Genomic DNA, 27,036 nt, shown 5'->3' with positions numbered 1-27,036 from the left:
AAGTCCTGAACGGAATGAAAGAGGGCTTGAACATTGTTCGTATTGTCTTGATTTTGATTATGAAAATAGTTTTTCAAATGAAAATCCTGGGGCCTCATGTAGGAGTAGGAATATTCATTAAATTGGAATTAATTTTGCTAAAAAAAAACAGTACAAAAAATAACAATAAATAAATAAATAGTAAAACAGTTTAAACATGATAAAAAACAAGTTATTTTTTATTTCAAATGATTGAACTTTTGATGAAAAATGAACCCGTTTTCTTTTTAAAGGAAAAATTTTAACTTTAGTTGATTTCTATGCAATCTGAATTTAGATAAATAACACAGATAATATAATTCAGTACGTGTGTATCGAGTATTTAATCTGGTGGAATGTTTTCAACTGTCTTTAGATATTAATACTAAGATATATTTTAAACATTACGATTATAAAAATTTTCAAATAAAAACAGAGTAAAAAATTAAGTACACATTTTAATACATAAAAACAAATTTTATATTTCAGGTGACATAGATAACATGCTTTAAAATCATTTTATAATAACTACATACGGTATGAAAAGTATCACAATACAAAAGTATACAAACTATATGTATAAAAGCTATTATAAATATTCACATGGCACAGATCTGTATTAATATATCCTTTTTTTTTAAAAAAAGTTTTAGCTAATAAATTTTTTTAAAAGTCAGAAATAATTAATTTACGATGTAAAGTATTCAAACTTTTAAAAATTATGCAGATGATTTTTTCATATTTATGACAAAGGCATATAAAGGTTTTTTTAGAACTTTTACACTATCTGGTTACATACAATAGACTATAAATAAACTTTATGAGATGATTTCAAACAGACGTTGTTAACGAACAATTAGCCTTTAATTTATATTGTATCGATGCTGCCATCTGTTAACGAAGTTTTAAAATTTTTGTTGTGCGCAAGCTTAGCTTTGTTAAGTGAATTTTTTCTTTCATATATTATTCTACAATAATAATCATTCTACATAACCTACTATACACAAATACTTGTACAGATTTCGGTAAATCAATCGGAATATCTTACTTTTTACATATCTAACCTATATAATCTACATAATATCTATACATTTATTTGAAATAATTAATTACGTATGCTGTTAAATGCTTCAGTTTCTTGTAAAATTATATTTCGGAATGTTATTTGCCTTTCAAAGTTTTATCAAAACAAAATTGTGTGGAAAAAATTACGCATATAAAATATCACAAAATCTTGATACTGTAGTTTGAAAAATCTCCTTTGAAATACTTTCTTTAAAAATTATAGCTGCAAGAGCAGAAACATTAACATTAATTAATTAATTTTCTATTGCTCTTCTTAACGTGTTTCGATCTGGTCCGATCACCAATTGCTTACTCTTGGTTTTTTATAAAGATAAAAAATTTTAAAACAGGAACTGATCGATCATGAAGCAACAGCTTTATAAGAATTTTTCCATATCTCCGCGAATGTTATGGAAGAATGAAACCGATAGAGAATACTTAAAGGAAGAGTTGCGCGGATTATAATTGACCATGCTAAAAATCCGTAAAAACCTAATTGTACTGGGCTGGCTTCTACTTTTTGCATCTCAAAAGTGTATATTATCCACAAAGTCATGTTACCCATTAATAAAAATGTTACTACTTGTCTTCCAGGTTTTGTTTGGTCATGTTCGGGTAAATATGTAGTACGGCATGTGACTTCAGCAATAAACAATGATTGTAAAGTTACTTGAATTATAGTCAATCCACTAGTGACCATAACTAGAAGATTAGGAGTGTGATCCATAGCAGACAGAGAACCAGCAATAATACTAAACATAGCATACATGTATAGACCAAAAGCTGCTATTCTTAGTAAAATTTCTCTTAGATGATCGTGGCGATCAGATTGAAAACGCAGAGACCGGACTCTGTAGAAACCGATAATAATTGCAAAAATAGTCAAGATCATAATTGCTCCGTGAGATAAATCTGATAGATAGATTGCGAGTAAATTATACTTATTATGCTGAATTAGGACAAAGAAGACAATCAAACAAATGGTAGCTGCCACCAACATCAACAACCCGAAGAAGAGCCCTTTACTGGATCCTGCACAATTAACTGAACGTACTGATTGAGAACTAGAAGTCCTAGATATTCCGTCTTCGCTATTTGCTTCTACTTGGAAAATTGGATCTTTGCCGATATTTTTCCACATTACGTAAAGAACAGCCGCTCCTATCAGGCTATATTCTACAATAAATGGATAAAGAAATGGAGACGAATCAGAAACTATCGATCCCATAATATCGTGCTTCAGACATGGATTACTTCGATTGCCAGTATAATTCTCTGAAATTATATAAAACAATTAGGATTTAATTTTCTTATTTTAACTCTTTATATTATAATAGAGAGAACATTCACCTCTAAAAGGAAGAATAAGCTCTTCTAAACTGCTACCTTTTCCAGTTTTTAATTGATGATCAGCTATTTCTTGTAGAGTTTCCTTGCCTAAGGTTCTAATCCATACGCAGATGTTGGTAGCTACTACATGCATCAGGCCAAACCTAGCCAAAACTTTAAATTTGTGGATGTTTAACTAGAAAATAGTGAATTTTAAATAAAAATTCAGAAAATCAATATATTCTATTAATCGAATTATCGATTTAATAACTTCAATTTTTTATATGAATTATAAAAATCGATAATTCGATAATTTGAAATAAAATTTAAAAGTTGGTTCAAAGTTACGATAATTGTTTATTTTTAGCCTAAACTAATTAATAAGTTCATAAATTATATTAATTCCGTATATTTTAATATAAAAATATTTTTAAAATTCTATTTCTAAATTATATGTCATTTATCTTATCCAAATTAACGGTCCATTTGTCTTCACGGTTCAAATAACAAATATAAAGCGAACTTCATATATTATATAGTAAAAGTCACGATAACTATTTGATTTATATAAAACATTCTATTCCTTTTATTAATTTTATTTGGTTTACAATTTTTATCCCTTAAAAATTTTTAATAAAATCGCAGAAACAAGTATAAAATTTGTTAACTAATGCTATTTTTATATTAAATTTTAATAATATTCATCGATGTTTGAAAACAAATACGCTTATATTAGTTATCAACGGCTTTTAAACTTAATATGGGAAAGGTGTAAGTTTATCTCACCCGTGCATTAACGAAAATGAAGTACATCTGAGCGAAGGTAAACATCATCTGTAAAATTGGATTAATTCCTAATAGGATGCTGTAACAAGGAGACGTAGACGGTACTCGAAAAAAGATCCAAATTCCAAGCCATTATAGACCATTGTACCCAAGCCGAATGCTGAAAAGAGAAAGTAGGTGGCACGTTAACTTTGACAACCGGAAGTTGTATTGTACTTTTAATCCGAACTGAAACTCACCAATGGCACCGATTCTAAGAAAAAGGCTGCCGTGACTCCGGTCATTTTCTGAAACTCGATGTTTTTTTAACCGAGGTGGAATTGGACCATCTCCTACTTCCAATTTCGGTGATTTTTCGGTTATTTTCTTCAAACTATCCAAAATACTAAGTTTGCTAGATTTCATGTGTGTACTCGGTAGGCCTATATGCGGATCTCTCAGGAGATAAATATACACGTAGAACAAAAACAACAAACTCACGGAATAAAGAAACATATAAAATCCCTAAAACAGAATATAATAAGATTAAAAATTAATTTCATTTCTATAAATTAAATAGAAAATATGCCTAAAACTTACCTCAAAGTAAAATAAAGGTACATGAGGAGTTACGATTTCCGATGTAAAAAAAACCACACAAATGACTACCAAAAGTTGGGCATACATAGAACTCATCATAATAAACTGTTGTGTCCTAAAATATAAAATTTCCATTTCAATATCATTTATAAGCGACTTATTAACCTGTATTCAATTTGTCTTAACTCGAAATATAAATAGCAATAATTGTCTTTTACTCCAGGCCATGCTAATGTCCTACATCAACGAGGTTTGTCACCTAGACCCGACTCTCACCGACCGTTGATAAACGTTTACTGAGCATGCTCTACTTTTCTTTTTTTTTCCTTACGTTCACCGTTGTCTGACGAGATGCGATCGTTATGCTAGAGCACGTTTAATAAATAATTTATCTTCAATGCTTATGTACGAATTGTAATAATGTAATTATTTTACCAAATTAACGCAAACAAGGATCATTTACCTGTAATTAATTTCATTTTTATTACATCAATTACAAGTTTTATTTAGGATATTGTATAGTGCAAGAACTGATTTCTTTTAAATTAAAATAGATGTATATGTATATAATATTTCGTTAATAATAACACAAGTATCCTCAAAAAGCTAGCTATCCCCTGATTTAACATTTATTATTACAATAATAGCGAACGAGGCTATTGTTTTTATGTTATTTTTTCGAAGGGTTTTTTTACAATTTCAAGTGCATTGTCCATTCAGATCTTTAGATAAGTACATTTTGATTTAATGATAAAGTAACAAACATCCAATTATTATCGTTATAAATGATCGTCCGAAGAGAAAGGTAAAAATAATTAGCCAAAGTGCAATACTTCATTTTCCTTATAGTAAACGATTTATTTCTGAAAGTAGATTAAAGTTGTGTATAATATTTTTAATTGATATCGGTATCTTATAAATTACATGATGTAACAATGTAACGCATATACAGTAATCATTTTAATGTTTACTTAATTTCTTTTTTATTCAAATATTATATTAGACTTTAACTTAAAAAAAAGTATATAAAAATAGTAAAACTAAATTATATTTCATTTAATTAATCATTAATTAAAATATATGCTTACAGAATAATATTTTTATAAAAATATTTATTTTCTGTTATATATTTACTATTATATATCAATAAATTACAGGCTACAAGGGTTTGTCATCAAATATGTTTTAAAATAAAATTTAGAATGAGAAGTATAGCTTATATATTTTATATTATTTTTAATAATAATATGCCGATCCTTAAAAAGAGAATTTTATTCATTTCAAAACCATTTTCTACTTTAATTTACTCAGACTTAAAGTTTTAAGAAAAAAGGTACAGTATATATTCAATCAATCAAATATTTCTAATTGGACAACAAAAACACATTTACGACTGATTCTGCTTTATCTTTTGGTAATTGCTGCCTCAATTTATTACACATTCTTTCAGCTCATTACACTCTTGAGATAAAATTTTGTCATTGTTCAATGACTATTGTGTTTCACTAGTAAGATAAACAGACTTTCATATACTCTAATTAATTCGTCTGCTTATAAAAATAAAATAAAATAAAATTTATTTTATTAAGATACTTTCTACAAGACTTTGTTTAATTTTATGTCAATGATCTAATATTTTATTGCCATTAAATTGAAAATATCGAATAATTTATTCGATATTTTCAATTTAATGGTAATAAAATGAGAACAAATTGATTCGTTTTATTGGTATTTTATTGTCCTTAGAAGTGAAATGAGTTAGAATTTTGCGATAAATTTACAATATACAGGACTTGTATGTAATTAGAATTATCTGTATTTAACAAAAGAGGCTTTTAATAAGTTTTTAAGATTTAATTTATACACATAATATTAGCTTTAAATTTTTATTTTATTTTTTAATTTTTGGCCGTAGACTCGATTTAAAGGAATAAATCTTAACAACTAAAATTATATATATATATACTGTATTTTTTCAATTCCATGTTTTCTGTTTTTATTTTAAATTCCATTGTATATTTTAGTTGAATAATAAGCTATAGTGTAATAAATAAACAATAAACTGTGTGTTAAGAAACGCGTTAAGATTTAAATCTTAGATTTATAAAGTAGAATAAATAACCAAAAGACAATTTAAGAAGAGCATTACATACGTAAACAGCTTGAAATAACAGCCTATAACATTATACGATCTCGGTTATTGAGATCTTATTATGGATCTCCAATGTAATAAATTTACAAGATCTTTCTGAAATGAGCACGCGTTATAATAAGTAAATGAGTAATGTTACAAAATGTTTTAATATTACTAATTAAATGTTATTAAACTTCAATATTTTAAAATAAAAAATAACCTAATTATAAGATTTTTTTGTATTTGTTATTTAACATTATATTTTTACTTTATGACGAATTAAGTGGTCAAAAATAGTAAGCGAAAATAAGTCATTAAAGTTCTAAGATTTTTAATTAATAAATAAAATCTGAATGTAAATTAGTATTATTTATAAATTTAATCACATTCGTTAAACCATACAAAATTTTAGAATATAAAAATAAATTAAATGAAGAGAAAAATATTTTTAGAATGTAATGATATTATTTATCTTACATAATGATTTATGCAGTTTTGGTTGAAGAATTTTCACTAAAAGATCTGTTTTTTTTTTTGAACGAGATAGTCGATAAAGTTTGAACAGCTGCTATAAATTTTGAGAAAAATGAAATGAAATGCTTAAATTTCTGTTAGGAAATATAATTTATTAAAAAATGTACTGTACGTACTACATACACATCGTTTCAAATTCAAACATTCACGACCTACTGTCAACGTTAAACAGAAAATAGACGGCCTACGTTCTATCTAGATACTGCACTTCTAATTAACTATGCAATATAATAATCCTAGCTGCATAAGAAAATATCATCAGCCATCACTTTTCACATAAGATTAGAGATATAACCGATTCGTTTTCTGAACGAAGCACCCTTCAGTAAAAGTTTATAGTACTAGCTTTCCCTATAATAACAGCAATGTTACATAATATTTAAATTATATAACTCCCGATAATTTAAAATGAGATCATTGAGTGAAAAGGCATATATATGTGGTTATAGAATCCTTATAGAAAATTCGAAACTTATTATTTATTAATACAGAAATGTTCGTTCTTCTAAGAGATACTGTATTTCTAAATAAATAATTTTTGTTTTGAAATGTGTCTTAACTGAAATATTTAAAGCTTTGGATAATTCTTTCCCTTATTGTTTTTGGTATTCTGGTTATTTCTGTTTTATTGCTCTCCGGAACTAAATGCAATTTAGTATGCCTCAAGCGGAAAGGTTTAATCTGAAATGTGCCTAACGAATCGAATCGAGTTTGCTACGATAGTAAGCCAATCATAAGGAAACCGATGGTGTATTTGAATATAAATTTCTACTTACACTTACTTTAAAATATAAATTTTATTAAAAGATTTGTCACATTCAAATGAATCTTCTCTGATGCTCTATAAAATACGCATAAAATTTAAAATCGTCGATCTTTCACGAGTAGAAAATGAATAGAAAGTCGAAACTATCTTAATAGCTGTTTTCAAATGAAAATTCCAATGAGAAATATATATCTTTACAAATATATTTACGAAATAAATCAATAAGAAAGTGAAAAATGTTTTAAAAATATATTCTTTCCTTGAATACAGTTTATAATTGCAACATTCTTTTTCATAGAAACATGTAAATGTGTTTTAAAAAAGTGACACACGACGAACAAAAAAATGTCCTTTAACAAAAATTTCTCTTCAAAAACCATTCCTGATACATTGTTCAGTTTTTATTCTGTACATATTTAATGCTATAGACACAATTTAAATTTATGGTATTTCCTTCGTTCGTATTCTAACCAAATGGAATTAGACATAAATTTAAAAATATCACATCTGTTCCCTTCTTATTTATTTCTAGTTCGTCGTTACCAGCAGGATATTAACTATTATTATAACATATTTTATCTACTAAATTACAGTATAAGGAAACCCAACAGCCGGCTGAAGTTGATTCAATTAGTACAGTAAACATCTAGGAGAGGTGATGTCTCAAATTATGATCTATAAACTGTTTGTAATACGAAATTGTAATGTGGTGTGTTACTATTTTAGCTACATTTAGGATAATTATTCCACTTATAGTATCTTATTAACATAATTCGTTTAGATAGAGCTAATTTTAGAAGTTAAATTGGATTTACGAGTTTAAACTTCATATTTAAATGCAAACCATCGGCAGTTCCCAATAATTTAAAATCAGATTAATAAACGAAACTTACAGTGTACTATACATTAAGTTTAATATTTAGCAATAATTCGTTTATTCATTAAAATATTCATTACCTTATTTAATTTTCTTATATTCTACAAATATGTTATGATTTTTTATTATGTTAATTTTGTCCTAAATAATACTTAAAAGTCATATTTTTTTTATTAAAATATAGGCCTAGGTCTCCATTTCCAAACAAAATAAGCAAACTTCAACAGTGTTTATATATGAAAATTTATTATATTGTTATTTTGAACTTCACCCAATAGAAAAGTCTAGTATTTGTTTAGTGATATGCTTTGAAAGAGAATAACAATTCTGTATCTGAACCTTTTAATCGTGAGTGGACCTTGCGGTCATTATATTTATTCACGTTACATATGAAAATAGAACAGTAACATTATCAAAATATAATAGTTTTATATTGCATTAAGCTTTGAAAAGTTGTAAAAAGAAAAAAAAAAACATATATAATGCTTAAATTCAATGATCTTTCTTTCATTAACCAAACGTTATACTATAATATAGGACACTATATTTAAAAAGAAATAACGATATTAACATTTGTATTAAACACGTAGGTGCAAATTAAAAGTATACATCCATTTTAAATTTATAATATCTAATCTTGTTTATGTATTGATATATCAATAATAATTCATCCTCAATATACAAAATGAAGGAAAAATTCCTTTCATTTGGCATTCATTTTAATCAAAATTTTATTAAATAGAAATTCTGATAAGTAATTTTTGTTAATTTTAAATAAATGTCAGATTTTAAGTGAATTTTTTCCACGTAATGATTTTGCAAAACCTAATGCATTAAGATTATTTTGCTATTTACGAGCTACTGAAATGTTTACTGTCATTCGAGACTTGAACAGCTAATTAGGCAAGAAACGAATACCATCATTACAATACTCGACATAAAATGATGCCAACAAAAGATAACCATCTCATTAAATTATAAGTAGAAAAACTATTCTAGTTCCACTCGAGTACCTTTCTTCAGTTAATATGGGAATACATTACTTAACATCATCACTTCTGTATGAACAATTCAAATTATGAATATATAGGCCATAATATACTTTTAATATCACCTACATATTACCATTTAAGTATGACATTTTAAATTTAATAAAAAAATTTCCTACAATATAATAACATGGGATAGATTATAAACATGCGGAATCAATAATTCATAAGAAGCATTATATTCTCTCAAGGTTATTTTCTATCCATTAGTTATTATTTAGTTTAATAATTGTAAACCCGTTTTAAAATATTGTAAATCAATTTGGAAATATCCTAAGACCTCGCCAAGTGATTAATATTTCTAAATTTATTATTATTGCTAAATAAAGACCTAAATATATTTATTTAATATGTAAAAAAGCTGTTTTGAAAGTCATATTCTTTACAATTATTTTCCCAAACTTGAAAGACATAAAACTTATATTTTTAATGGGATTTTTAAATTCGAAGAAAGAATAAATTCTGAAAAGAAATAAAAAGAATGCTCTGTTTCCTTCCGGACAATGTAATAAAAATTGAACTGGTGGCCTGAAACTGTTTATAAATTATAAGTTAAGAGCCGCGAGACAAAAACACAATAATGTGGCTGGTGGCAATAAAATACCACCAAATATAGCGTACATCGACCTTTATAGGCACCAGTTTCCATCTGGTATTGGCAAACCTAAATAGCAGCAGAGCGTGATTACACAGAGAAGCCATTCGATAATCAAGTTGTACCATACGTGAAGAACCATCTATAAAATACAACAAACTCTTTCTTGTCATCTAAACCAATCATCATCGAGTTAACAAAAAAAACTTTATTATAATATAATCGTCAGAACACAAAGACTACTACTATTGGCAATAACTTAATCCCTATTACAGTGCAGTGATCGTATCATTAAATTTTTGTAATTAATATTAAAACTTTAAAATAATTTATATTTAATTGAAATTATTCGTAAATTTTAAACAAACCAAACAATAAAAAAACGCATTTACGATTCATTTAATCTTTAACACATATGCCATTGTAAAGTATTTTGCAACGCATGGATCAATGTCCTTCTTGAAGAAAACCCGTTTCATAAAAAAAGAGATTAACGACGTACGACACATTTCATTCGGCTTTTATATAATAAAAAGAATTTCCTCGGCTCAAACGATGCAAACGGACACTTCTAAAGTAAAAAGAAGATTCTAAGAGGGAAAGCATTGGGAGTTCATAATCGAGGCCAAGTTTAATACTTAACTTACAGAAAACGGATATTTGGATGATAACTTTTTCATAAAAACTATTCATTAAGTGTCATTATGCAATGCAGAGTCAGATTATTTTTTTCTTCGGATATGTATTTTTTCGTTTTAGCAAAAAATCGACCTAGAGTACTTTTATTTATGCGTGATCTAATTAGAGACTAGGCCATAAAACGCTTCAACCGGAACACAAGTGAATCTAACAAATGTCATCTTTACTAATTTATGAATAATTACTCAACTCTTAAAAACGAAATAGCGTAAATTAACCAATGTAAGCAATCGTTAGTAATTTACGCGATTAAATTTATTTCCAACCATTTAATTAACTGTTACGTATTGTTCAGTTAATTAAAATTAACATTTAAATTTCAAAGTAAATAACTTAAATGTATTAATAATAAATAAATGCGACTGACGATTCATCAGATTTAACGATGAAATCTGAAACGGATGAATAAAAGTAATTTCGTGCCCGCCAACTGGGTCGTCGATTAAATATGAAGCATGCAGAAATAGCTTTCCCATTCAGACCATCCAAGCAGACCTTTAATTGCAAAGTAGAACATCGAACAGTAGGTCATGGGTCATCGACACTCTTGATTGTTCGTGATATTGACAAAATATTTTCTATCAATTAATTAATAAATATGCCTAATTACCTCACTAATTAATGATAAAATAGCTGTCGGGAAAGGGTTAATAATTATATAAAAATACTACAGATAATGAGTTATTTACATTCATCTTTTAATAGGATAAATTTAGAAATGACCTTATTTTAATTTTTTTAATTAATTTATATATGATTTTTTTCTAATTTTTATATATAATACAGTTTTTACGCGTAGAAGAATTGTATTTATAATGCTTTAAAATTTTTAGAATTAAATAGGCGTACGATAAGTCAATTTAATCATTAACTAGACAAAAAGATGGCTGTAAAAAATGATCTCGACTGTACAGGAAACTTATTGAAACTCTGTGTGAAGTAAAATGGATGGGATATTTTCGATTTACAAAAATACAACAGATATTTGTATCCGGTGTTAGATAAAAGTTACTGAAGTGAGATATATCCTCACTTGATACCATTCATCATTCAAGGACTTTAGCCATTTTCAAAATCGGTACTCGGTTCCAAATAAAAAGATCTAGTTTAAAAGATATGACCTTAAAATTATGTGAATAAGAATAATTTCTCCTCTGAAGTGCTATTGTTTACATAACAATGCAGTCCTTAATATCGCCCAAAAGAAGAATTCCAGTTTAGAAAAAAAAATATAAATATCTTTTAATTTTACGTTCTAGAAAACTCTAATAGAAAGCTTTACACAAAGGAGGTGTGTTGCAATTTATAGTGGACATGAAATGTAAGCCAACTGGTACTAATTTCGCCAGTATCCAGCTAGTACCGGAAGAATAAATATGATAAAGTTACAAAGTAAAATTCGATACCCTTCTACGAAGTATTTTTCTAATATTGAAAACAGAATTACTTATTAAATATTAAAGTTTGAACTAGGTCTAAGCAAACTACAAAAGTTCAACTGTTCATACTTTGGCACGATCATTTTTCATCATAAAGAAAAATAATTTTAGAAACTAAATATACAATATTTCAAGGTCTAGAGGCATGAACAGAGGTTAAAAGATCAAATGACCGAATGTATGCGACGTAATAACAAAAGCAGATGATGTACAAATCTCGCGCGCTTAACCGTTAGTGAAGATAATGGAATCTGATTTTGTCTGAAATCTTACTTTGCAATGTCATTCTTGGTAACGGTCGAAGCGCTGCAAGTCTTCACCTCTACTTGCAGATCACCGCCTTCTTCCATTGACCTAGAGAGAGGGGATAGATGCGACCACTCAGCACACTGACTTTATTCGTCTGTTTGACTGCTCGGCCGACTTCGTCTATTCAATGGGAATGGTGTGACGTCACGTAACCGCTACCAATGTTTACGTTGGAGCTTTTCCCTCTTTGAACCTGTTATGTCAAAACTCTTCAAGCAGTAAGTAAAACTCGTAAAGTTCCTCTTGAGTCCCAGCTTCCTCAGATGTAATTATAAACAGAATTTTAAATTAATCGTTTTGATCTCGTGTCATTTAATAAGAGAAATAAAAAATATCGTGTTGAATTACACATGGTATATATTACATATGTTTTCATTTCATCGCATATATATACAGCACTTCATCATCTTTAAATATCGAAATTGAAACTTGTAGAATGATATATTTTATAAAGAATTTCAATTACAAATTTCTAATGGTTATTTCTACTAAAAAATCTCCATCAGTTTTCAAGTTAGATTTTTCAATTATGTCTAAACGAAAACAAATTTATTTTCTATTTAAAGTAATTTTCCACGAAGTTTATTCTCGTAATAGAATATTACAAAAGAAACTAATGTTATTGAGGTAAACTTAATACAGATTTTATGTTTTCATTTTTTAAATTAAGTTTATTGTAATCTGATACATCTTTCCTTCTATTAAAATGTTATTTTAAAAATTGTATATAGTTTTTTAGACCGATGACTTTCAAAATATGGGTTGAATTATAAAAGTTAACTCAATTATGTCTTTTTTTTTTTTGCTTTTGATAAGAAGGAAAACTAGAATTAAACTAAGTTATTCTCAGATCAAAAATGTCATTAGTTCCGAATGAGTTTGTGTGAAGATCCCTTATTCAAAAACATTATAATCTCGTTGAATTTCTGTAATATTTAATATGAAATAATTTAATTATCTCTACTAGTAAGTGGCTTTAGTGGGGCAGGAGAAGTCATCTCCTGTCTGGAGGCATTGCTCAAGATTGTAAAAATAAAAAATAAATAAATAGATTTTAATTCGGAAGGAATGTCTATAGATACTGAAACATTTAACAGGAAAAAATTAATCTTAGATTTATTTAATCGATGAAGTGGAAAAATCTCTTGGACCTTAATTTTATACACTATTTCCGCTTTATATTAATAAATTTCTTTAAAAATAATTGAACTGAAAAATAGAATAGTCGTAAATAAATATAATATTTTTCGTATTTTTCTGTATGGAAAAATTCTTTACCAAACAGGCAGACTATAAGTAATTTATCCCTTCATTACCAAAACAATTACCGTAATAGCTTTAGCATTGTTTAGAACAATCGTGCCGTATTAAATCGCTTTGTAAAATTATACGAGACTTAACTGCAGTCAACGCTATAATCAAACAACTAATTAATGGAGATTCACATCTCAAAGCGTTTCTTAACATAAATTCCTTTGTAAAGAATTTCTATGAACAATTAAGAATTCGTCAAAGTTAAACTTTTAATAAAATAAAATTAAGATTTATGTATAGCTTTATTATTTCTTTTTATTTTCAGATGTATGTGATGTTTAATTAATTAATTATTGTAAATTACTAAGACATTTAAATAAAACAATTTGCATAATTTAAAAATAAAATATAATCGTTATAAGAAGACGATGTGCAAATTAAAATCAATATTACTAATAGAACAATAACTGATTAGTTCATTTAAAGATAACTTGCCCCAAAACAACAATAATTAAACACAATATTTCCTGAACCGTGCTCTACTTTTAACAGTATTTCCCTTAAATACCCTTGAAATATCGTGTATTCATAATGAAGGAAATTCAGAAATTTATTATTATTATTATTATTTGAATCAAAAGATGAATGCCATTCTTAACAAACATTAGCATGAAAAATTGCAAAATAGATCAATTTTAAGTTTAACTTATGATTTAAAAAGTAATTTAAATTATTAAAAAGCATTTCCTGTTTTTAAAATGATATTGAATGTTTAGAGAAGTAGTACAATCATCGAAGAAAACGTTACGTAAACGTTAACTATTGTGCTAATGCTTCCTTCAACAATACAATGGCATTATTTGATTCACGTTATTATTTTAAACAATAAAAATACAATGTTGTTACTTTTGCTTGATAATTATAATTATATAATCTCAACTTTCGCGAATTGTTAACACTTTCACGAAAAAGAATGCACTAACAAGTACATTATTTCAACGAATTATTTATTGCGATATAAGGATGGATTGTAAGACACAATTTTGTATATATTAAAATCACAAAATTCATCAACTTTAATATATCTATTAAGCAATTTTAGAGATTATACGACTTTTGTGCGTACGATTATTTTTAACTTAAGATTGACTTAGACCTATCGTTTCATTACATAAAATCTTTCAATTAGATGCAAATTCTAGTGTCATTGCACTCAAAACTTGGTTTCATCATCTATAACTAATCATTCCGATAATTTTAATCGTGGTGTTTTGTAACTGCATAATTATTGAGTGAAAATAACCTTTCGAAATTCAAATGCACCCAAAACAAACAGCATTAATATAATAAATAAGTTATATTCGATTTTAATATCAGATTATATTCCTACTTGGCGTTTTTAGGAAGAGGTTTCCTGCTGTAAGAACTGAGACACGTTTCTCTGGAGGACGACAAACTAATGATGCGATCCTTATCCAACGTGATGGATGCGCTATTATGGTGATAACAATCTTCGGTCTCTTTCATTGTATCTTGATCACTGTTAGTAAGTACAAAAGATAGCCAGCCACCGTTCAGAATGTGCGAAGTCTCTTTTGACATACTGAGATTATCTGTAAGAAGAAATTACATTTCTCAGAACTGTCTAATAAATAATATAATTAACAGATTAAATATGTCATTTACAAGAAAAATTATTCTATAGTATATATATTTCGTGTCATATTTAAATTGAGAGTATTTTTATATGGCTAATATATATTTGGCTATTACTGAAAGGTGAAGAGAAATATATCAAATCAACAAAGTAACATAAAAGTTATACTCTAGGTTGGCATGTTGTCAAATTAGTTATTCGGCATCTGCTAAGGATGAAAAGAATTGGAGAGGCATGATGTCGGCATTGGCCTCTTGCCACAGGCATTGCTTAAGGCTTTGGACAAGTGAGGCCACTCTTCTGGATGTTCTAGAGTTGATTATACTTGCCTTTACATTAAAATAATATAGAATTTTGTACGTACGTAAATAGACGCTTCCATAATAAAATAATTATTTATTCTGTAGACATTCTCTACATTAATCAAATTGAGGCCAAATTTGAAAATCTGGACCTCAAAACCGCCAAGACACTTATGCATGAATTACTGTATATAGACATGATCGTGAGTAACGCAACGAATTAAACTAATTTAAGAATGAAAAATGATATAAATAATTTAAATTCAAATTATCTATCTCCATTGTACCAAATTCTAATAAACTTTTAAGTTTTTATGTATGACATGTAATATTCATCAATTAATTTTAATTTGTTAATAATAATAAACAACTACTTTTAGATTTTTTCCATATTGAAATATACTGATCTGTGGTTATTTTTCTTATTTTAATTAACAAATTTCATATGACTTAATCAAAATTTCCTGTTAAGTGTTTACCATGTGAATCGAATGAACGATTTTTTTTACGTAGCGCCATCTGTGAATTGTAATTATAATTTAATCCCATATCCAAATAATTATTTTTAAAATATAGTATAAATCTATTAATACAGTATATAAAAATAATTTTTATATTACAAATAAAAATTAAATCTTTTATTTGATTAAACAACAAAATAGACTTAAAATCATTATCATCTTCAAATGACTTTCGCATAATATTTACGTCATAGATATTAATGCCATCTGTAGACGATTCAATAAACTATTTCCACTGTATTTGACCTAAATTAATATATTGATGATTTTATACGCTTTTTAACATAATTTTTTAAGAAAATGAGCAAATAATGATAGAAATAAATTCATAAGAATTATTTTATAAAAAAGTTATGGTTGGTTTTATAGGAATAGAAAAAAATAAGAAGTGTGTAAAAATTTTCACGCGTTAATTTTTGTTCTAATTATTTAGGAGGCATAAATGTCTGGAAATGTATTTTATTTATGCAGAGGAATGCTTTATTGATTACTGAAGTTTATAATATTTTTTTACGGCTTCATTTTTTCGTTACATAACAGTAACGTACCGTATCAGATATAAAAGCCTATTCATACAAGTAACCAAGCGTTCTTATTCGACCCGAAGCCAGAGAATCACTTTTATTCACAGAAAACGAATTTTTACGAGTAAATAAAATCCCCTTTTATTATTTTATGCATTATTTAAGTCATTCTGAAATTTGTAAATAGTAAGAAGCGGATTGAGAAAAACAACGTTTGTAACGAAAATAAATGAAAAACACATTACATTATATTGTTATGAGAATTAACAGGAAGAAATTTTTGTCCTATATTCAGCATATTGTGTACTTTGAGGTTAGTGAACGTTTCACTTTCCCTAACTCCAATCGCTACGAAGTAAAAACTAAATCGAAAATCCTTTGTGAAAGTCAATAAAAATTTATGATATAGTAAAATATTTCCAAGAAAAAACAACTATATATTCACGAATTATATTCTTAGAAACAATCGAATTTCCTAATTCTATTAATTAATGAGGAATGTGTGATCGAATGATAAGGGAAAAGTTGTAATGAGCATTTATGTAATAAACTGTGTTCATATTTTATAAATATTACGAGATTTATACACGAAAAGATTTTGTAAACTCTTTATTAGGTAGAAAGAAGCCTTTAAGCATCGACAATGAGCTAGTTCGTGATGAAAGAAAGAGAAACGTGAGGGTAAAATGTTCCAAAAAGTATCTGGTTCACGAGTTTGTAAGAATACAGGACCCACCTTAATTCCTTTTTGGATTATTAACAATTAGAATAGGCCTAACAAGAATTTTTAAAACTATTTGAGAAGTTGTTATGTGAATTCTCTCCAAATTCATAAGATTGTGACAATGCGAATGGAATAATGTTAAAACTTTACCTCTTCTTAATTTAATTATTCAAATATATTATAAAACTTTTAATTCAATAATATTTAATTAATTTCATTAGAAACATATTTAATTCCTACGTTTTGTATTTTGTCTGTAAAAATAATTAACATGCAACGGTGTTTGTGTCTGAGTGATTGCAAAAATTACAATTTTGTAAAAATAACCTTTAAATTTTTATATGATTAACATTGGATTAAAAATAACACGGACTGTATTTAATGTTTAGCTTCGCAATATATTTCAAAATAATAATAATCAGGAAATAGTTAGAAAAAACTAATTATATAGGATAAAAAGATTTCATTTGCATTAAATGACATAATAGTTTATTACAGAAATTTTTTAAATATATATATAAAAAAAACTATATTAGAATTTCAAATGACATAATAAATGCTGAATTACAGAAAGTATTAAAAAATAATTATAAAAAAGTTTCTTCGAGAAGTTCATATTTATATAGTATATATTTAGGTTAGGTCGGAGTGGCCCTGAAATGAATACTGACCTAAACTTAATTTGATTTGATAGGACCAGTTTATATCTCGATTAATCTAGTTGTTTAAGTATATCGTGTTGCAATCTTTTATCAAAAAATGAAAATATTAATAAATCTGAATATTAAGATATGTGACATTTTTACAGGCATTTTATTTGCAGTTAAATATTAATATTCCGCACCATTTCATAATACAAGCATTATATTTGCTTCCAGTCGTACAAAGTTTGAATGAATTTTCCTAATCGTGTTGAATTGTAGGTTATGTCTGCCAGTTATTTTAAAATAAATCATTATTTTATTGCATAAAATGTTATAAACAGACACGTGATTAACTGAAGTAAACGAATGATCGAAATCACGAGGCATAACTAAAGTTTATCTAAACGAAAAATGATTTGAGTCGGTAAGCGATTGCAAATATTCCTCCAAATACAACAATAGCGTTACGAAAATCTTGCACAGTTTAATGACTTAATAAATGAGGTCAATGACAATTTTAGTTCCGTCCTATAGTATTTTTGATCTTTCGAGCATCATATTTGTTTTGTCGCGTATTGTCTTAACAACGCTTTCTCGCTTAATTAAACGAGTATTACGAGATTTAGTCAAAATTCTTCAAGGACAACCGAAATTTACTTCTATTTGCGTAATGAATTTCTTACGTGGGAAAGTACTGTACTGTACCTATACGAAATTGAATCAACATTGCTAAACAAATTGTAATCGTGAAATCAGAGGGAATTTTCCGTAAATGTATTCTATTTTATGTAAAAACTTTAGTTTAATGAGGCTACTCTAATTAGTTAATTATAATAAACAGTTTAGAAATAAAACGATTAAAAAAAATCAATGAAATTCATAACTTCTCATATGAGATTATGGACTTTCCATATCTAATTTTATTTAACAAACTAAAACTGTCAATAATTCTAATTCCTCTGTACTAAATTCCAATTATAATCCTTAGTATTTCACATTATAAGTGCTTCGAACTCAATAGAATTTCTTAAAATGTAACTTCACTCACCTCGTAATCTTCAAGACTTACTGGTTACGATACTCAATCCAATCCAAGTGCTGAATACGTAAACAATCTGTGCAATGTAACGTAACGATCGCCTCAAGTAATATAAAATTTATCCTATTTTTACCAATAGCTCAATCATCGTTGAAAGAAATTTACCTCAAAATACTTTCCACAATCACGTAAACAGAAAAACATGTCAACGAAAGAACAAATTCAATAGATTACTCGCTGTCATGCAATCATTCAAGTTGAATATTAACAAAACAGATCGAAATGATAAAACTAAATGTCTTTAATTCTATTTTTATAAAGTAAAGATATAATAAGTAAATCTTACGATATCATCTACGCTTCGAACAATTGATTGTCAAAATCGAATCGAATCTCTACCAATACGAAATTTGTACTACTATTTTTATAGATGAGCAATAAACTTACCCAAAACATGCCTCCTACCGTTTCCTGACCGAGAACTCATTCGATCCGAATTTATCTTCCTTCTCTACCACAAGACAACCAATCCACACAATGGAAATTATAATATGTTAAAGGGCATGGCCAACAGGAATACCCTTTATATATTCTATCGTGTCTTGTCTTGTACACGACAAGGTATCACACGTTAGAGGTTCTGTTCATTTGACGTCACATTCACGTGATCTGGGAAAACAACCTTTTCATCTTACAAATACGGATGCCATATACAATTTTCCCTCCAAAATAATTACATTCCTATTAGCTATGTTTTTGAGTCTACTTCATTAATAGAGAAACATTCTGCATGTTTTATTTGTTCAAAAACATGGTAAAAGGCTCCATACAAGGGCTCCGACGGTCCTGATTAAAGTATTTGTATAGAGAAAAAGTATCCAGATGTTTATAATTTATTAAAATAAATATTTTAACATTGAATTTTTATTTCATTAAATAAAATAAATATATAAATTATTATTAAAATATAATAAATATTATCATTTATTTCAATGTTATTTTGTTTGGAAAATATTTATATTTATTAAAGGGATGAAAAAATGAGTTGCTAAATAAATAAATCGTTTTAAATAAAATAAAATATGGAACATCTAAAATAGAGTTAGCATATATGTTTTTTCAACTAAAATTACTTTCAGAATAAGAATATCATTTAATAATGAGCCAAATTGTTCACAATTTAAATATATATGCCAGTTACGATACAGTTACTTTACTTTTTTAATAAAAAAATTATAATCAAATTTAGTATTTAAATTTAGAAATATCATATTGAAACTATTAATTCTGTTCTATATATTAATTAAATGTCTAGATACAATTATATGTACTTAAAAGTAAATACAATAATCTCTAATTATGAAAATACATAAACATCGAATCTGAAATTGTAAGTATCAATATAAAAAACTGAAATATAAATTTAATATACGATACATTTTCATTTTCAATTAATATAACGTGAATAGAAAAATATATCAGTTATTAATGTAAAATGATTTAATAAATAAAAAACTATATATTATTTTTATTATTATTCCTAACAATATCAAATAATTTTTATTTAAAATTTAAATTATTATTATTTGATTTGAAGTGGAGAAATTACATAGCTTTGTTTATTTTAAATACGTTAGTAAAGGAAAAATAATTTTTTTATCGATTTTTCCAAGAACTAAATATATATATATATACTGTATACAAACAATAAACTGTTTTAGACATTTAAAGCTTTTTTACTTTAAAAATTTCGCTGTCTAAAATGGTTTTTATTCAAATATTTCGAATGGTAGTTATATATTTTACTTCCATTTGAATTAGGCTAATAAGTTATTAAGATAGGGAAATTAATGGAGTAGACTCAAAAACGTAGGCTAATAGGAATGTATTTATTTTGGAGGGAAAATTGTCTATGGCATCCGTGTTTGTAAGATGAAAAGCCGTTTTCCTAGATCACGTGAATACGACGTCAAATGAACAGAACCTCTGACGTGTGATGTCTTGTTGTCGTGTACAAGACAAGACGCGATAGATTTCGAATATTTCGAATGGTAGTTACAGTAGAGCATCGATTATCCGACTTCCCGATTAACCGACCGCGTTCTAGTCAGCAAATTCAAATGTCCGCTAGTGATGTGGCGCTACAATATTTGGTTATGTCTTGGCTACTTTAATATTATTTTTGTCAAATTTTTGCTTGTTTTAGCTGCAGCACTGGCTCGATCATGAAAGGGAGGATAGTATTTAAACCAGGCCTAATACACTATACTAATAATGTATTTTTTCATACTTTTCGGTTATCCGAACGACCCCAGTCCCCAATTAAGTCGGATAATCGATGCTCTACTGTTATATATTTTACTTCCATCTGCGTTAGGCAAATAAGTCATTAAGATAGGGAAATTAATAAAGCGCAGTCGTAAAGATTTTATTTTCTGTCAGTGAAAATAACATTAATTTGATAGGGATGCGAACAACTACGGGTTCCCAAGTTTTCTCCAAAATCTCAACAAACTCCTCGAACTTCACCCCTCTCTACGGTCCTGATTATAACTTTCGAATTCGAGTGAACAAACTTCGTTACTGGCCCTATATATTATCCGGACATCCCGTTTATCGTGTATATTTAAACTTAAAAAGCTATATACAATGTTTAATATTTGAAGTTTAGAGTTAAGAAAGAAGGAGTCCTTGACTTCATTTGTTCATATCTAAAGCAAATGAAGAAATATTGAGAAGAGAATCTTCATCATATTTCAATCGTTAACGTAGACAAATATTTGTGATACTTAAATTAATTATATAAATTTGATGGAACTTACAAAAATATTATCCTGGTAACTGTACATTTTCTGGTTGAACAAAATTAGGAAAATTCTTCAATTTTTTCCTCTTATATATTTAGAAAAATTTGCAAAATATTTAAATAACATTAAAATTTAAAATAATAATAAAAATCTTAACTATTTGGATAAAATACCAGGTTTTTAAGCATTATAATCTTGGAAAGCAGCAAGGCAATAAAAATAAGACTTACCGGCTTTATCGATGCACAGAAAATATTGAATTGTCCGATATTTTGAAATTTATTTGACCTTTCTTTCTTATATTTTTCTATAAATGACGTATTATTGCGTTTCGTGATATCAGGACCATTCGATTATTAACCACAAATAATAATAATAATAGCCGTTTTCGAATACAATAAATTATTAATTGATTTAAAAAAAAAAAATAATTAAATATAAGAAGAAATTTCTAATTATAAAAATATCATAAGATAAAAAGCAGTTAAGCTTTACTTAGAATACTACGAAATAAATAGATCTCGAAACCTACAATATGTTAATCTTAAATGTATTTTTATAATATTAATCTTTAGAACAATTAACGAATTTTGATTGGTTGGGTTTTTATATCCTTCACCTATATAAATACCGAAATAAGTAACATGAAGAAGGGCAAGGATGAAAAACTATTTTCGTTTTTATTAAATGTCCTTAAATGCGAAACAAATAAGGGAATGATTTAAACTTTTTCTCATACATTTATTTCAATTTGATTCTGTCTTAAAGATGTTTTACAATTTTAATACATACAATTAAAATCTTCTAAACAGTAACACAAAATTAAGACAAGTAACTAAATACACCTTAATTCTATACAGATTTTCAATTGTTTATGTCTTTCTCAATCATTCTGATATCAAATCGATGCATTTTTTTTTTGGTGAACAAAAAAATGCTAAGTATTATGTATAATGTTAAGTGTGTAATATAGTCACGTGTTTTGTATCCTGAACAAAAGTCTGGATTTAACAATTGTGTAAAAAAAAACAAAAAAATCATTTCATAAACTTACAAAAAAAAGTCGACGACCTGAATTAATGCTGTTATATGACTATGCATATAAGATCACTTATCGTTAAAAAATCGCTGTACTATTTATATCTTTTTCTGAAGGAAGGTTAGTTTTCCGGGTAAAGTGTGTATAACATCTTCAGATCATAATTATCGCTAGTTTCCTTTTATTCGAATACAAGTGTTAAGTGAGGATGGTTACTAAAATTCTAAATATAGTTATGATGAATTTTATAAATAGTACGGTTATTTTGTACTGAAATTTCATCATTATAATTTTATTTACAGTTATTTTATACAAAGTAGTTTCGTATACAAACTTAACCGGTTAGGAATTGCGTTAAGAAAATTTATGTCTATTTTAAGTAATTAAATATATACACGCGTAAACTTTATATATAGCTTGGAATGCGTATGTATAAAATATAATAATGTTATATTTCTAAAAAATTCAAGAGAATAAAAGACATTTGCTTACCTGAGTCTGCGAGTTCGCTGATTGTGATTGTTGTTTGTGTGCAGGAAGATCCGTCTTAGAACGTTATAAAGAGTGAAACTTTTCCCTTGGTCTTTGGTCAGAATTATAACAATTTCCCTTACTAAAAATAACTCCAACTCCAACAGGTTTTACTTTTCGTGCATCAAATTTACTAAACTATAATTGTCATTAAATGTTTTATAAATAAGGTATAAAAATGTTAAAATATCGTCGATCGCAATTGCATAGCTCTATTATATTTATTTTATACTTTTAAATATATTTAACAAACAATAAATATGCTCCATTTCAATAACATAATAAACGGTAGCTTTAATACAACTGTTAACGTTAGCTGTTATAATATAACTGGCAATACTACTGCAGTTAATGAAAAAAAATATATTAAAAAAAATTTTTTTTCACAAAATTTGAGAACTATTATTAGAATATCAATATAGATTCAGACCAGCATTTTAATTAGGAGTTTATTTTAGAATTTTCTAAATTAAATAAAAAAAAATTTTTTAGTTTAATATGGTCAAAATCATTAATTTCGAATAAAATATCATCAAATCGTCGTCAGAAAAAAGAAAAATTAACAATCCAGTCAATTAGCTTTAGTAAAAATGTTAATAAAACTATCATAAAGCCAAAAAAAGCATTCTGAACATTAGTATTTTGTTTCGCACGAAGCAATTTAGAGAATACGGTTCCGAGCACTAACTCTATCGATGAGAATATTCACAAAGCGTAAATGAATCTGTAATGATGTAGAAACACTTGACCCCTTTGAGAAAGGGGAAACGTCGGAAATAGCACAAAAAAACACAAAGATAAGTAGACGATTTTAAAATACTTTAAATTTCGCAAATATATATATTATTGTTGAAAAAAATTTCGACATTTTATAGGCGAACTAACGCCTACATTTGCAATATTCTCGGATGATACATGATTAATGACTACATTAATTACCGCTACAAAATCATTCTTAAATATTTTTTTTTTTTTTTTTTTTTTACTGTTAGTAATTTTAATAAAATATACAGGTCATGGGTAATCACTCATTATATTCAATTAGTTTTAAGAGAGATTTGTGACATCGTTAAATGTCCTCTTTCAAAAATAGTAGGTGGGAGCGAAAATCATTTCAATTACTCCTATTACTCTCATTTACCGAATTTGTTTCTGTAATTATAATTTTTACTATTTTTTTTCTTTTTCCCCGTTTTTATTTTCATAGAAATGAGCTTAATTATATTTTCTATTTATGCAGTTAATTCATTCATCATGTTACGTAACGTAATTTATTAAAAAATTACATTAAAATTAATATGATTATTATGATAATTTATCAAATAAATCTTTCGAAGTGGTTATTAAAGTAATAATAAGTTAAAATTAGTGTGAAAACTTTTACTTTATTATTACTAGACATTCTAATACGAGTAAGTTTCTCTTTGAAATTTTAATATTTAGGTTTTAAATTATATACTTTATATAAAACAATAGGAAGGCAGCTGTTACAAATGCCTATAATTAAGTGTCTGAACAATATGAGTATTATAAAGAAAATCAATAGTTGAAATCAGGGGATGAATCTTCACGAATGTTTCATCCGGAAATCATCACGAATTCGATTCGTGAAGAAAATAATAAGATTTACCTTGGATCAAAAATTTGGGTTTTTCGATGGGGAATGGTTCGAATTCAATAAATAATTATCCACGTTGAAAAAAATTACCGAATTATTAATACGAAATCACGGATTTTAACAAAGGTTGAATCGTGCAGGAGATTTAAAAATAAATCTCTTAAATAAATTAAATGTTAGATTAAAGTCTGCTAAAAAAATTGAACAAAGAATTTATTTAGTTCTTTTGTTTTATTGATGTATTGAGTATCATATCATAAAGCAAAATATTAAATAATTTTTAAAAAAATGTACTGTACATATTTTCGAAATATCAAAACACAAAACAACGCAAACAACAATTGTTTTACAATATAAAAGTACTGTTATATAATACGACAAGTATATAAATAGGTATATATAAAAAGAAAAATACTGTTAAAATTATATATATATATATATATATATATATATATTATATTATATATATATATATTTTCATCATCATTTTATTAGACTTAATTTGTCATATTTCTTTTATATTAAATACAAAATAAGGCTTGCATTTTTTCAAAACATTCACAATTTATAATGATTTTTCAATCAAAGTTTTCTTTAAAAAAATTAAATTATTTTTTAGAAAAAGCTATTATAAAAAAAATTACTAAAATTATCGATATTTCTATAGTAATTACCCAATAATTATGCAGATGATAGGAAGAGCAACCGAGATCAAAAATAACATCCATCACTCATAATAAAATATAACTACATCACTATGATTTACCACGTAACAGTTTTATTTCAAAGAAAGTGGACGATCAATCAATCATAAAATACGCTTATCATATTTAAATTCACTTTACTCTAAGTGATTAAACCTTGAAATATTGTAAATTCGTTATTTTACATGATTCCTCAAGGTAAATCAAAATTTAAATACCATATTCTCTACAAAATTGATAGGAAAATAGTATCTATCATCGGAAGATTAATTTATCGGATATCAAAGTCAACGATATGTAAGGAAAAAGAAAGTAATGTAAATAGTATAATATCAATCTTATTATTAGATATAAGTAGAATATTAATTGTAATTAAAACCAAGGAGAAAATATTTCTTTTACCTTTAAACTATAGAATACTTTAAGTTAACAGAAACTTTAAACCTGGATGATTATACACATGCTTATATGCATGAAAACACAAACAGAATAATGATCTTATTGTTTAAATTATCAATAGACTTATTATATGTTTCGGAAAGATTTTGTGGTATTCTAGAAATTATAATATGTATTTATATATTTTATAAATCATTTAACTTTTAATTAGCTTACTCACCTTTTAATTTTGCTTTTAACATTTAACTCAATCTCAAAGTCTCTGGATTCTGCCATTATAACTGAAATAGGCTCCCTAAAATTAATAAAATTCTATCAAAAATCTGAAAGAATTAAATGTACACGTTTAATACATGTTAAATTAGTATACATGCTACCAGCATTAGTTTAATAGAATAATTTTAATGTCTATAGGCCTGCTACTTATATATATATAGGATTAAAATAAGAATAAATTTATTAATGAATTGATTAAAGAGATATTTTATTTCTACGACAAATAATAAAGATATTAAAACAACGAATAAGCTATTTAACATTTTAATTTTAAAAGTTATTTAAAAAAATAAATCTATAAAAATGTAATAAGCTTATGATTTCATAAGGTAGATTTTGATATTTACAATAAAGATGGCCGCATATAAAATTTCAAGCTATTATGACGGAATTAAAATTTAACATAACGGCAAGATAAATTATAATACTTAATAGCAATAAAAATGATTAGGAAATTATTGAATTTAATTCAATAATTCTTATTAAAAATTGATAATGTTTATTTATCGAAGGTTACGCCGATTTTGTCATTGCCTATATGTGAAAGAGAAGGAATGAATGTGTAATATTAGAATTGCGCGAGTATTGAATAAAATATTATATAGATTATAGGAAATAAAAAACGCATAATATTCACCTTTTATCAAGAAAAAGTGGATCAGTTTCAACCATTGAAAACGAATGGAGTAAAGGCGCCAAAATTTCGGGTCGAGTCCATTGACATCGTCTTGAGGGTCGCTCGGATCGATAAGCTGGAATTGAGTGCTACTGCCCCACCATATTCCGACCTCTAAATTATTTCTAGAATTTTCCAATGT

The 27,036-nt window shown here is 26.6% G+C and overlaps 1 protein-coding gene across 1 annotated transcript; it reads right to left on the bottom strand.

Moving 5' to 3' along the window:
* Positions 1–483: 483 nt before the first annotated feature.
* Positions 484–27,036, bottom strand: LOC136980340 (proton channel OtopLc-like). Its single transcript, XM_067276432.1, is given in 8 exon segments — positions 484–2,358; positions 2,434–2,608; positions 3,199–3,302; positions 3,305–3,358; positions 3,438–3,702; positions 3,778–3,892; positions 26,163–26,237; positions 26,856–27,036. Coding segments are annotated over 8 exon segments (1,737 nt in total). The 5' UTR covers positions 26,891–27,036; the 3' UTR covers positions 484–1,444.

The sequence above is a fragment of the Centruroides vittatus genome, unplaced genomic scaffold (assembly GCF_030686945.1).
Source record: "Centruroides vittatus isolate TY-2023 unplaced genomic scaffold, ASM3068694v2 contig_694, whole genome shotgun sequence".
Taxonomy (NCBI): Eukaryota; Metazoa; Arthropoda; class Arachnida; order Scorpiones; family Buthidae; genus Centruroides; species Centruroides vittatus.
The sequence above is the reverse complement of the archived record's forward strand: the minus strand, read 5'-3'. Positions and strand labels throughout refer to the sequence as shown.